At 40.1% G+C, this 14146-nt stretch overlaps 1 protein-coding gene across 2 annotated transcripts in view; it reads left to right on the forward strand.

The window, feature by feature from the left end:
• GRK5 (G protein-coupled receptor kinase 5) overlaps positions 1–14146 on the forward strand; it is a 182589-nt gene that overhangs the window by 4895 nt on the left and 163548 nt on the right. The window contains exon 3 of one of the 2 annotated variants that reach the window (XM_081329550.1): positions 12709–13381. In XM_081329550.1, the coding sequence (XP_081185676.1) occupies positions 13330–13381 (52 nt within the window). In that variant the 5' untranslated portion in view covers positions 12709–13329. Of the gene's footprint in view, positions 1–12605; positions 13382–14146 lie in introns of those variants that run through there. The other variant, XM_081329549.1, reaches the window with a different exon arrangement.

A 14146-nucleotide genomic window follows, 5' to 3' on the forward strand; every position in this document is an offset into this window, starting at 1 on the left:
ACGTCATGTGACGTCACGAGTTTGACATGTCTGCCCTATGCAGTATGAAATGATGCCTTGTCCTTATTAAAATGATTGTCAGTTTCCAACACCTTCTCATAGCATGATTGCTTGATATAGTTACCTGCTTGCTTTCATTGGACAGCTGGGATGATTGGTGATTTTAGGTGTTTATTCCCAAAGTATTTCACTCATACCTTCCAGGCACATGTGCACAAATATACATATGCACACATGTACCCAAGGAAACACAGGGAAGTAACCTACTAGGACTTGGGCAAGATGTTAAACTTGAAAGCCTATCAAGCTTTTTAAAAAGAAGATGTATTCCCCTCTTAATGTGGCTAGGTGGCAGCACACTCTTTCAATAAATACAGTGGTTTACAGGCTGCTTGCCAGATGTTGTGCAGGAGGCCAGTACACTCCAAACCCACTGTTAAGACACATCATGGAATGCTGAGACAATATGTCAGTTTGTAGGACTGTAACCTCAATGTAGCCTTCACAAATAATTGAAGACAGGCAGACTGTTAAGTTATTCTAAGGGAGGAGGGCACTAAAAAGTATAATGAAATACAATTGTGAACTGTATATTACAGAAAGGGGAGAGGGGAGGAAAAAAACGCTTTTCCCTAAAAAACTTTCCTGAATATAATTTGGATCAATTTTGTATGAACAACAACTGCCAGACATAATTACATTTCACTGATGTCATTAGTTTGCAATTTTGGGTACATTACTAGCATTAATAAATCCTGGGAGGCAATCGTCTGGCTTCAAATGGCATTTGTTAGGATTCATTTTGGAAAATAGTTGCTTGGGTCTATATAAATGTTGTCCAATAGGTCGGTTAAAAGGGCTTTTTTATCTTTTTTTTTACATTTTTCCAACCATCACAAGCTCAAGGAAGTTGGGACCTTTTTAAGGGTGTTTTAATAGCTACTGAATTGCTCAAATCCAACAAGCATCCTTTACTGCAGAAGCCTTCTTGGGTGCCTGAGCTGTATACCAACAATGGGGCCATTGACTCCCATAAACGGTAGGGTGGTATGTAAGAATGTCTCCTGTGGATAATCTTTTAAAATTGTATTTCTCATCTGAGAAAACGCAGTTTGAAAATTGGGGTTTTTTTTACTCCCCCCACCTTCTCTAGAGACAGGAGACAGTCTGTTGCTGCAGTATTCACAGCTGCAGACCTGCAAGAGCCCACTCAGCCGATGAGTCATCGGCTGCAACAGCTCATAACGTAGACCTTCATTTTATCCGTCCTCATTTCTCATTACAGTGAGGCCAAATTTCAGGTTTTATACTGGAAAATATACTAACGCTTCCTTGTTAGTCTTCTGAAAGATGACCACTATCACCACTGTGATAGCTTGTGGTGACCAAAAGGCATTTTTAAAGTTCCCCCAAAAAGAAATATATATATAACACCCCTTCTTTCTTGAACAATCCTTCAGCAAAGGTTTACTGGAGATTCCCCCACCCGTTCTCTCTTTATGCCTTTAGAATTTGAACTTTCCATTTTTCCTCAAGCCCTGCTCAAATGAAATTTATCTGACAGTCAGTTAGTTTTTCTTTAAAAATCTCTTTCTAATGAAACATGCAGATAGAGGATTTTAACTGCCCTTGCATAGAGTAAATAAAGGTTGATAAACTAAAGCTAAAGTTTAAAGGTTCTACTCTTATTCAAACAGATTGAATGTACGTCATTACAGAAATGATTGGTTTGTGCCCTGAATATAACTGTATCAGGGTGCACAAGTAATTGTTATAACATTTATTAGTTGACCGGAACCTGTAGTTGTTCCCATCTGCTGAGCAACATCTGCCGGTAACCTCAGGCTACATGGCTGGCAGCATTCTTAGGTAGTCCAAACATGAAACATAACCAGATGAGCTAATTCTACTTTATTGTAAGGCTACATTAACATAATCATGCAAGCCTGAAAAAACAAAACTCCTGCTTTTTTACCATTTACTAAGTTAGAGGGTTTCTTTCTCTGTCTATTATGCAGCTGTGGGCTATGGTCCCTCTTATCAGATCATTTCCTGGGCAGCATCTCTTCCCTCTTCCTTGTCTTCCAAGGTCATTCTCACATACCACTACTATGGCAAAATAATAAAAGATACACTATGGAACCTGTACCTTACCAACACCTCTAAGGTCACAGATTCCTCATCCCGCTTAATCCATTTATTATCGTTCCCTGCACTTTGCCTCCTTAGTTGTTTTTCCATGTATCCGTTAATTCCTTCAGGCAACAAAGGTATGAATGTTAATGTAATATGATAACATTTTTCAAAGGAGAGCCTATTCATACTTTCCCTGCTGCAGTTCTTGTACTTCCTGACATAGTCCCTAATTGAGATGAGTTTGAATGTTAGTAGCTCAGATTGGTAGTTGGTAGTCAAACCAACAGCCCATAGTCCCTAATATTCATATAAGAGGTATCCAACACATTTGGCCATGCATCATTTTTTAAAAACTGCTTAAGGATAATAAAACAAAGCATGCAACAGAAGTTATGCTATAGCTATGCTTAGAATCCAGCTGTTTTAAGCCTTGTTTTTAAGAATGCTGTCAGTCTCATGACATAACGTTCAGTTTTTAATAGCTGCAGGACAAGCAAAACAACCATCAGATATGATATTTTAGAGATACAATGATTGGGAGTGCTGCTGGTTATCTACAGTAGTGTTAGTCATGGATAAAACAACTTGTTTTGGAGTTTAAAAAGTTTTTAAGAATGTTTTTAAGAATGCTGTCAGTCTCGTGACATAACGTTCAGTTTTTAATAGCTGCAGGACAAGCAAAACAACCATCAGATATGATATTTTAGAGATTAAATGATTGGGAGTGCTGCTGGTTATCTACAATAGTGTTAGTCATGGATAAAACAACTTGTTTCAGAGTTTAAAAAGTGGAAATACCTATTTAATGAATCTTGTAAGGAGAGCAGAAAAGTATTGTAAAGTGTCCCATTGATATTTGAAAAAAATTACATAAAACCTAATAATGTTCTTCCATTTGTGGTGCATGATGGTGCAGTGGTTAGAACTCAGTGTTGCAGGCTAACTTACCATTCCCCTGTCAGGAGTTTGATTCTGACCTGCTTAAGGTTGACTCAGCTTTCCATTCTTCAGAGGTTGGTAAAATGAAGACCCAGGTTGTTGGGGGCAATAGGCTGACTCTGTAAACCACTTAGAGAAGGCTGTAAAGCACTATGGGGTGGCATATAAGTCTAAGTGCTATTGCTGTTTATAGATTCTTCCAAAATCAGATAAGCTATTCCCATTTTATTTTAATGGTACTCATACATTTGAACTTTTTTCCAGAAGATTAAGGCAATATACATAGCCCTTTGAATTTAGCAGCAGCAACAACACTATGAGGTAGTGTGATGTGAGAGACAGTGCTTGGCCCAGGGTCTCCTGATGTGCTTCCATGGCTGGGTCATCATTCTTTACCCACTGTGCTACAGAGAGTATGTTACACGGTATGAGATGTAGCTTTTTCCATCCTGTCATCTTCTGTAGGTTTTGAATTACAGTTTTCAGACATCAGGCCCAACCTGTGTAGTGGTTTGAGGTGCTGAACATTCCAGCCCAAAACATCTTGAAAGCACTGCAGAGGATAAGATTGGAAGGCTAGATTCATATGTTGTGTTACACAAACCTTCCATACTTTGGCATCTCGGGATTTCCTACTAGCATGGCCATGAGATACGAAAATATATATCTATATCTATATCTACACACACACAAACACACACGTATGTATGTATATATATATATATGTGTGTGTACTACCTCATGCCAAGCCAATGTATAGTTTGTTTCTTATATGCAATATCATGCTAACCCAGCCATCTTGGTTTGTAAACCATGTTTAATATCTTTGAAAATTCAATTGTAATTAAACTAAGATTCAGTACATGAACCCCATCTTTGCAGTGCTGCAAGAAAGGGAAATACAGATATTTCCGTTCCATATTTCCTTATAAAATTCTATTATCAGGTAACTTCATCCTACTGTAATGTATTTTGGTGTATTTTGCTGGATAGTACCACCTTAAAGCTGTTAGGTCTGTGCTACAAAACTCTGGATGACTGTTATATGAAAGAAAAGAGACTGAGAAATCTCTAAGGCTGTCTATATTATGATCATCTAGAATTTTGTAATCCAGTAAACCTTTTATTATCTATGTGGACATTGACAAAGCAAAAAACTATTGGAATAGAATTCTTCTCTTAATACAGAAGATTCTTAAAGTGAATATAAAGATAAAACCAGAGACTTTTTCTTTGGGTTTAATGGAAGAAGAATTTTGGGGGGGGGGGGGAAATTGAGACTTTGATGTTATATGTTAATGGCGGCAAGATTACTTCATGCACAAAAATGGAACGACATTGTGATTCCCACAACGGATGAATGGTTGCAAAAGTTGATGGAGGTAGCAGAGATGACCAAATTGACTGCTCTGATTAAAGAAACACAGATAACGTTAGCTGAGGTTTGATGCTATTATCTTATTCTACTGCACCAAAAGGAATCGGAAGTCAACACCTTTTCTTGGTTTTTGCATTTGTCCTACACTTTTCACTTCACCTTTTCCTCCCTTATTTTTCCATTATTTTGTTTTGTATTTTTCTACTTCATATTGTATTTGGATAAACTAATAAAAATGTTGAATTCTAGATTTTTCAGTCCAAATCTGGTAGCATGCAGTAGCTATAAAACTTTGCTTTTCACCCAAAAATCCTAAAGTTGCTTTGAAATTCTAAATGAAGCACCCCAAAGGTATTAGGATGGAGAGAAGTCAACAAGTTGGGATTTCATGTAGGCAAATTGAAATGCAATAAAGTTAAAAATCAGCCAATCTCATCAGAGACAAAATATTGACTTTGAGTATATTTTTTAATGAACTAAACTTGCAACTTTGCCTATTCTTGGAGGCGTCACTCTCTGGAAAGGCACCAGTACTATTGGTGGGCAAGAATCAGTTTTTTTCAGCTAAAGCTGGTAGACCAGCCAGCATCTTATCAGAGTTGTGCTGAATATTTAACTTTTTTCACCAAGTTCATTCGATTTAATGGAAAATGAAATGCTTTTGATTCTTCCTCTTCCAAACAAAAAATTATTTTGGTGAATTCTCATATGCAGGATTCTCACACTATTTTATTTGCAAGATGACATGAAGACCCTGTCATTATACGATTATCTATTAATAGTTTGAAGCTTCTTACATTTCAATTGAAAATCTTAATAAAACTGCTGTTGGGGGTCTTTTTCAAATTAGAAAATACGAATTGTCAAGTAGGCTCCAGAATAATTCAGCAATGAATAAGACAAAAGAACAAACACAAAATACTCTCCACAGTCTTTCAGCAAAATCAAGTTAAAAATGAACACTAAAAGATACCCTGAAGTGTTCTGAGAATGAGACACAAAAACAGAACCCCATTCTTCAATGAATAATACATTATCTGCAAGTTCTAGTAACAAGGAGTCAAGGAACACAGTGGGAAACAATAGATCTAAAATTAAATATCAAGAAAACCAAACTAATACAAAAGATTCAGCAACCAGCCTTCAAAAATGACAAGACATATAACTGCCTTTTAGGAGCAGCTACAAATAGTCATAGGGATGCGGTGGCTCAGTGGGTTAGGACGCTGAGCTTGTCGATCAGATGGTCGGCAGTTTGGCAGGTCGAATCCCGAGTGCCGCGTAACAGAGTGAGCGCCTGTTACTCGTCCCAGCTTCTGCCAACCTAGCAGTTCGAAAGCACGTAAAAATGCAAGTAGAAAAATAGGGACCACTACGGTGGGAAGGTAACAGCGTTCCGTGCACTTTTGGCGTCTAGTCATGCCGGCCACATGACCACGGAGACGTCCTCGGACAAGTGCTGGCTCTTCGGCTTTGAAACGGAGATGAGGAATGGCCCCTAGAGTTGGAAACGACTAGCACGCAAGTGCGGGGGGAACCTTTACCTTTACAAATAGTCAAGGAGCTGGAGGTAAAAAAATAAGGCCAGCAGACTAGCACTTGGTAGATAAGGAGTGAAGGCCCTGGAAAAGATGCTATAGCATATTTATGCCCACAAAGATCAGACTGGTGCAGGCATTTGTTTTCCCTGATATTGTTTCTGTTTTGCTTTTTGAAAGTCTTTAACCCTTTCTTTAACATCCTGCAGGCGTTTATATCTAATTCTTGATTTCTTGACTTAGCCAAACAAATTTAGAGATTTCTTTTTGACATTGCTTAAATAGTATGCCAGTCATCAATAAAAGTATTGTCTGAAATTAACATAAGATTCTAGGTAAGACATTCATCTTGGCCAGGGAAGTTCTTCCCTTCAATGACAGTTGTAATTTTTTCCAGCTCAGCATATCTTTTTTAAATTTCATTCCATACCTTAACATAGTTATTCTGATACACAGTATACAGCTCATATTAGTTGAAATCATACCCCAATATTAAATCTTTTTCTCAATTCTATATCCAGATTTTTTCAGAGCCAGACATCCTGGTCTTGTGCAGTCATATTTTAAATCATCTTTATCGTCTGTATATTAATCTTAAACCTGCTAATGCACTCTTTCAGATTTCTCATAGGAAATTCAATCCCTTTTAGAGGATCCTGTAAGACCAAAACCAAATTGTCTGCAAAAGCTCTCAATTTAAAGGTCTCGTTTTTTATTTTTCACCCCATTATCTTCTCATCTTGTCTAATATTTCTATTCAAAGGATAAACAACAAAGACGGGACAGCCCTCTCATGTTCCCTTCTGAATATCATATGGTTTAATCAAATCACCATTAACCTAAATAGTATTATAACAAGGGCCATATCTTATGGATATAAATGCCCATTTAATGTATTTCACAGACGTATAAAAGAAGTTTATTTCTACTTCCAACCCATCAAGGACTTGTATGCTGACCAACTTGTACATTAAAAGTGAGGAATCCAGCTACTTTTCTCTTTAAATTCCTAAACAATCCTTGAAGATGTGCAACTTGAAACCTCCTCAAGTCTTTTATAGTCCAATTTACATGTCTGCTGTCTCTTGCCACATTCCACTAGACTGTAACTAAATACGGCCTCATGACTTGGACAAAAGCCAGTCCTTTTCTCTTTGTCTCCCATCCTTCTGCTTTATTGACACTTTTGCTAAGTACAATTATTTCACAATTTAGAATGTTTTGTTTTGTTTACACATCTTGGGGTAGAATAGTCTGGAAAGGCAGCCCATAAATACAAATCTATAAAATACTTTCTGGGTGGCAGTCTACACTAGAAATTCAAATAGATATATGTGAAAGTCTAAGAAATCATTGCTGAGACACATTGATTGTATACATTCTTCACTAGGATAGATAGTACAGTACTATCTAATGCTTTTTTTCTGGGGGGGGTGTAAATTGTTTTGGATTACAGCTCTCATAATCCCATAGCACTGGTCATGTTGACTAAGTCTAATGAGAATTGCAGCTCAATAAATATGAATGGCATACGTTTGCCACCTGGGTTCCCATTTTTTTTAGCTCGAATGATTGTGCAGATCACATTACTGTTGTTTTAATTCAATTAGCGACATGTTTGCCACAGAGATTAGCCACAGACTTGCTTCATCATTTGATGTAGGAATGCCACTAGATGGCACTTCAGTACAACTCAAGATCTAGCAAGGGTACTGTCTTGGTCAGTTAAATGGACTTCTAGCACAGCTGTGGTTGAACTGAGATTGTTAATCTTTCCAAGAATTAAAAGAAGTTCTTGATATGCTTGCTTCCAGACTGTAAGCATTGGACTCATATTTCTCATGAGATTTCATAATAGTTCAAGTAAACAGATTTAACTACAAGAAAACAAGGCCCTGATTAGCAAGAGGACACAACTAGGGTTGATTCATATATTGCAGCAGCTTCACTTACGTTAAAGGCCACTGAAAATTGCTTCCATGTGATCTTTGCAATAATTTAAAACTTCTTTCCATGTGAATCATCCTAATTGGTTGGCAGACTCCATGCTTATGCCAGAATTATTGAAAATGTACGTGGAATTAGGCCATAAGGAAATCCTCTTACTAAATGACCACTGATAAAGTGTAGGTGATCCAATAGGTCTAGGACAAATTGCCATAGCCAACTCGCCATGGCCAACTGGCTACAGGACAATTCGCTGTGGAACAAGAGTTACGGTACATCAATATCAAAGAAACGGCGGAATAGAATCATTAAAGAAACGATGCCAAAGGAGAAACAAAATGAAGTGTGAATGACATGACAAGAGTAAAATATTTTTTAATGATTTTAAATAATTAATTTGAATTGTTGTATGTCCCGCACCAAATTGTCCTGTGGCGAGTTGGCCATGGTGATTTGGCTATGGTGAGTTGTTCCATTCCGGATCCAATAGTAGGAATAATTGCATCAGTCACTGTTCGGTTTCAGTTTATACTTAAAACACAACATAACCTCTTCTATAAAACCAGAAAGTGATTTTTAGGTTTCTAATGATTGCAGAATATTTTCCTGAAGCAACTAAGATGGCATTACTGCTTTATTTCAGTGAAATCAGAACTTATCTTAAAAATAAGCCATCAGAACTTTTCCATCCTCTGAAAATAGAGGTATAGTTTCAGATGGTTTAAAAAAAAAACAGGTCTTTGTTTTCTTCACCATGGCACTCTATGGCAAGTTTGTTTGCATTGCATCTCCAGATGTTATAAAAATACTGTGGGGGGAAAAAAGTCTTGTTTCATATTCAGGAATGGGCTCTGGTCCCAAACTAGCACCATGGGCACCACCATGCCAATGACATCCTGTCTGTCTGTCCCCATGCCCTATACAATTTTTCATTTTATTAAAAACAAAACAAAAACCCTACACATGGAATGTTAGCATGTTACAAAACATAGCAAACACTCCTAGGTCTAATCTTGATTTTCTAGACTGCCTTGGTTCCCACTTAGCCCTCCAAACATTTTTTTTTAAAAAAAATAACAATAGAAATGTCTGACCCTGGTGTGTTGTAGTTTTATTCATCTATCCAGGAAAACAAAGCAACAAAAAGAGAAGGTGCAATGACAGAGAAATTTGGGGGAATGGGGGAGAAATGTTACCTTTTAGTACATTGATTTTTTATTAGCTAAACTCATTATAGCAGCCATTAGCCAAATGCACACAATACACTAGGAAATATGTGAGCTTAACTATTAAAAAATGGATGGCTTGAAGGTTTCAGGCAAAATCAGGATTTCTTCACAGATTACAAGTGAGAAGGACTTTACAGAGAGTCTCACAACAGATTATTCTTACAAGTTTAACCCATATTTTGGCTATTCTGCCTCAATATTGTCAGGCACAAAGAATCAGGACCTTGTGTTAAAAAGATTTATTGCTCAAGCTTATACACAAGAATCTAGTCAACTGATGGTCAGCACTAAACTGGCACCAGATAAGATTCAACGGGATTCAAAGGGCAGCTGGACTTGGAACGTTTGTGAACACAAACTAGGCTGACTTCTCTCTTGATGCCACCGTCAGGCTCTGCCCCTTCTTCTACAAATATCTTCTTGAAGCAATATTCCATGCATCTGGTTAAATGGGCTATTATCCTAAATGTTTATGCCATAGATCTCTAATTTTTTAGGTCAATGGGCACATTTAGAATTTTAAAAAACTGTCATTGCTAACGGGCAGTTAACAATTTATTCAGTTAATCCAATTTTCTGGGATTGCCAGATATACTGAACCATGAGTCAATTGATAAAATATGTTTGAGTAGCCTGTGGTTCATTGTTTTGTGCAAACTTACCCATTAGCTAATTAGGTTACTTTAGGTCAAGTACTATTTTTCAACCCAAACAATCTCATACCTATCTTTGTTTTATGGAAGCAGGATTACCTTGAATTTCTACAGGAGATGTGTGACATATATATTCAATAAATATAATTAAAGATTTTGATGTGTATGATGAGTTGGAAATTATATTAGGCCTCATAATAGCTGTGATATGATATCATATATTTTCATTTCATGCTACATAGTAGAATATTCCTAATACCAGAGTAATAACAGCTTCGTGTCTTGCCATTCTATAATTCGATCCATTATCCAAATACTACTTATAAGTAGTAATATTTCCAAATATGCATAACTTCTGAATGATTAGTCATGTTTACTTGGAAGTTTTAGTTATTATATTAATTAGGGAAAATAAGATTCCTAGCTATCAAACTGAATACATATAATTAAGAGTATTTCACTACCAGATAAATCCTTTTGCCTCAACAAATAGTGACTGGTTAATGTCATCCAGGGTCAGAAAGGAAGCAAGATCAGAGCAGGACAGTACTTGAATGTGGAGCAATCAGGATGTTAAGTTAGACTGAAGGGAAAAAAATAACAAATCCTCCTCTCATGGTTCAAAGAAAACTGCATGACGTCAGGAGGACTTTACATCCTTTTTTGACATTACAGTTGTTGCTATGTTCACACAACGCACAGAGGCACAAACTGATTTTAGTCTAGCATATTTGGGTGAACCCATCCTATATAGCTAGTTTGCTTCGGTGTGTCATGAAAACCTAGGATAAACAAAGCATCCATTTGGAACATCATCTGAGGCAGGACAGGAGTGAAAGTCCAGGTAGTCCTCAAGTTATGACCCCTGTTTGGAGTGGTTCTGCTCCTTTCTCCATAGGTGGTTTTAGGCAGTCGTGACTGGCTACGAGAGGTTAATCCAAAGGACATGGGGTGCCACAGGACTTGCTCCTAATTTCTGGTTCTTTACTATCTATATGAAACTGCTGGGTAAGATCATCCAGCAGTTTGGGATGCTGATATTAGCTAACTTAACCATAAGGAAGATCCTATTGATGCCTGTAAGTGCTTGGAGGCTGTAAAGGTCTAGATCATGGGTGTCGAACTCGCCATGTCACGTGTCGCGACGTATCACGACTCTTTTTGCATTGCCGGCAATGGGGTGGGCGCGGCTTCAGTGTGATGAAACCGCCCCATAGGCCGGCAGTTTGACATCCCTGGTCTAAATGGAAGAGAAGATATTGAAGCTGAATCCAACTAGGAGGGAATTCATGTCCCAATACTGTACATGTTTTCTGCCAATGCCAGTGTTACTGTTACTGTTACAAGCATTGCCCTAAAGCAGGGGTAGGCAACCTTGGCTTTTTTTATGACTCGTGGACTTCAACTCCCAGAATTCCTGAATTCTGGGAGGTGAAGTCCACAAGTCATAAAAGAGCCAAGGTTGCCTACCCCTGCCCTAAAGGAACAATTTTGAAATCTGGGGGGGGGGTCCTTCTGGGCTTATGTGTGATGGATTTTATCTATGAAGGGTTGTGTGTGTGATGGACTACCTAGATAGAATGGTTTTCAAGAAGGAGGACACATTCCAAGGAATCAGTTAAGACAAAGAGATAACTCAGGCTGGAGCTGGGTCAGAGAAGGAGATTTAGGATAGCCACTCCTAGAATCTTCCAAAGAATATCTGTTAGGGTTGGAGTAGCATAGCTTTAGCTTAACAAAATTCTTTCTGTATGGCGTAAGTAAATAAATGAACTTTGGTTTGGTTGTTCTGTGTTATTGTTGGGCAGGGCCTGACAAAACAGTGGAAGCTATGGCTAAAGGATTTTACCCAGCTTTGGCTCAAGTACCAATAGTTGTCCTATCTGGTTCAAGGAAGACCTAGCTATGTACCGTAACTCATGTTTTCATTACCTCCTGATTGGATTACTGCAGTATGCTTTACATGATGATTATAAAATTCAGAAATTGCAACTAGTCGAGGATATTATAACTTGTCTACTTATTGGCTCTTGATATTGGAAGCATGTAACGCTGATTTTGTGGGCTCTTCATTGGTTGCCAGTTGGTACCTGGATATAAAACGTGCTAGTATGACCTAAAAATTCACCATGATTTGGCACTTGCAGGAATGTCTGCTCCAGCCAGAATCAACCCGGGTCACTGGAAAGAGCAAACTTCTTGTGGTCTCCCATCTCTCTGAGAGCCAGAGGGGCTAAATTAAAATGTACTGCTTTTCCGAAACAGACTAATGCTCTTGGGATGGTTTTTGGGAAAATGACTGAAAATGGAATTTTCCAGAAGGCATCAGCCACCTTGTTTTTTTTTCCTTGTTTGTTGCTTTCATTGAGGTTTTCTGATGCCATTATTTGTTGAAATCATAACCTGGATATTTTAACTGTTATATTCTATTTATTTATTTTTATTTTTATTCCATTTATATCCCGCCCTTCTCCCCAGTGTTGTTTGAACGCAGCAGAGTATAAGTTTAACCAATAAAAAATGTAGCCATATAGACTAAGCTTGTAGATCAACAAGTCCTATTTTTCCTAAAACCACAGTGGAGCTCAGGATGCTAAAACGATTCACAGGCATTCTGCCGACTTCATTTGGCTTCCATGTAATTTATTTTCGTGGCTCCCTTAACAGAAACTTGTGCACATAGAAACATAACAGCATTTGAGGAACTGTCAAAATATTTTCACCAGCAGCTGATTTCATTAAACCAAAGCAGCAGATTGATAGGCTTGGAACGGATTTATGAATCATGACGGTCTTTCCTCCGTTCAACCGTAAGAATTATCAATTAAAAAAAAAAGAACCCAACAACACTCCAGACTATTTCCGCTTCCCTTTCTACTCTACCTCAGGAAAGCATCGGAAAGCCTCATCGGCATCCAAGCGTTCGCCGCCCGACCGCCTGCATGTGCCATGCAAGGAACGGATGCTGGCGGTAAGCCCCCTCGCCTCGCGACTCCCCCCCCCCACACCCCCCCCAAAAAAAACTACGTCTCCCGACACGCTCAGCCCAGCGCTCCGGGGAACGAGCCAGCTGTTGAGCACGGCGCCTGCGCAATGCTGCGGAACCCGCTTCATAGTACCACACCCCCGCGGAGGGAGGGAGTAGAAGCCCGCCCATCTGAAAACCTTCCCAGCAGAGGAGGGGTGAGAGGGTGGGCTTTCCCCTTTTTTTTTTTTTTTTTTGCTTTTTACATGTTAGGCGCGGAGAATGGAGTAAGCGAGGTCCGCGTAAGCGAAGGGTGGAAAGAGTTTCGGGCTGGAGGAAGGAGAGGGAGGAAGCAGGCGGGCCAGCCAGCCAGCGGTGGTTCTTTCGCAAGGAAGGAGCTCGACGGAGGAAAGGCAGAGAGAGCAGCGCAAGAATGCACTAAGGGCAAGGGGATTGGTGCTGCGCTGCCGTAGTCCGGACGCGAAGCGCGGGTGCCTCCTGAAGCTCCCCATCCTCCGCTGCGGCGTCCTGACCCAGCTTGTCAATGGAGCTGGAGAACATAGTGGCCAACACGGTTTTGCTCAAAGCCAGAGAAGGTAAGGTCGGTCGGCGCGAAGCATCATCTCCCTCGCTTTCCCCCACCCCACCCCGACCTCTTCCCCCTGCCTGTCGCATTTAGACCCGTGCGGAGCAACGCCAAGCGGCGGAGGCGGGAAGGTGATGGGGAAGAGAAGAAGAAGGCATCCTCCGGGGCTTTGAGCGTGTGGTGGTTTCACCTCCTCTGGAGCCGAGCTTTCGGGGGGGGGGGGGGGAGAAGACGGTGCTTCCAGCCCTGGGCTTGCGGGAAGCGGAGCACGCGTTGGCTTAAGCCGGGGCTGGGTGAAGCGGTTCCTTTTCGAGAGGCGGTTTTGCAACCCCGAGCCCAACTCTCGGATCTCTTTTCCCTCCTCCCGCCTCGCCTCTCAAACGTGCGGGGGGCTTTCGCCATGTATTGTTTGGGAAAGGTCAGCGGCAGAAGGCTCGCTCGCTTCCACGGGCAGCACGTCTGCAAATCCGACCAAGTAGTTCGGGCACCCGATCGGGATCGCCTCAAATGGCACGAGGTGTGTGTGTGTGTGTGTGTGTGTGTGTGCCAAAAGCCGTGCTATCGGGCGCCCGGTGCTTTGGAAGGTGTGTGTGTGTGGGGGGGGTGTATTTCGTTTTTAAACCAATGTCATGAACACGTCACTGAACCTGGCGGAGAAGGAAGGGGGAGAGAGAGAGAGAGAGAGAGCGATTCAAATGTAGCGAGGGCGGAAGGCAATTACTGTACCTTGCGAACTGCATATGAAAAACCTAACCACCACCACCCCGTCCTGCCC

The sequence above is a fragment of the Vipera berus genome, assembly GCF_964194415.1.
Source record: "Vipera berus genome assembly, chromosome: 5".
Lineage (NCBI taxonomy): Eukaryota > Metazoa > Chordata > Lepidosauria > Squamata > Viperidae > Vipera > Vipera berus.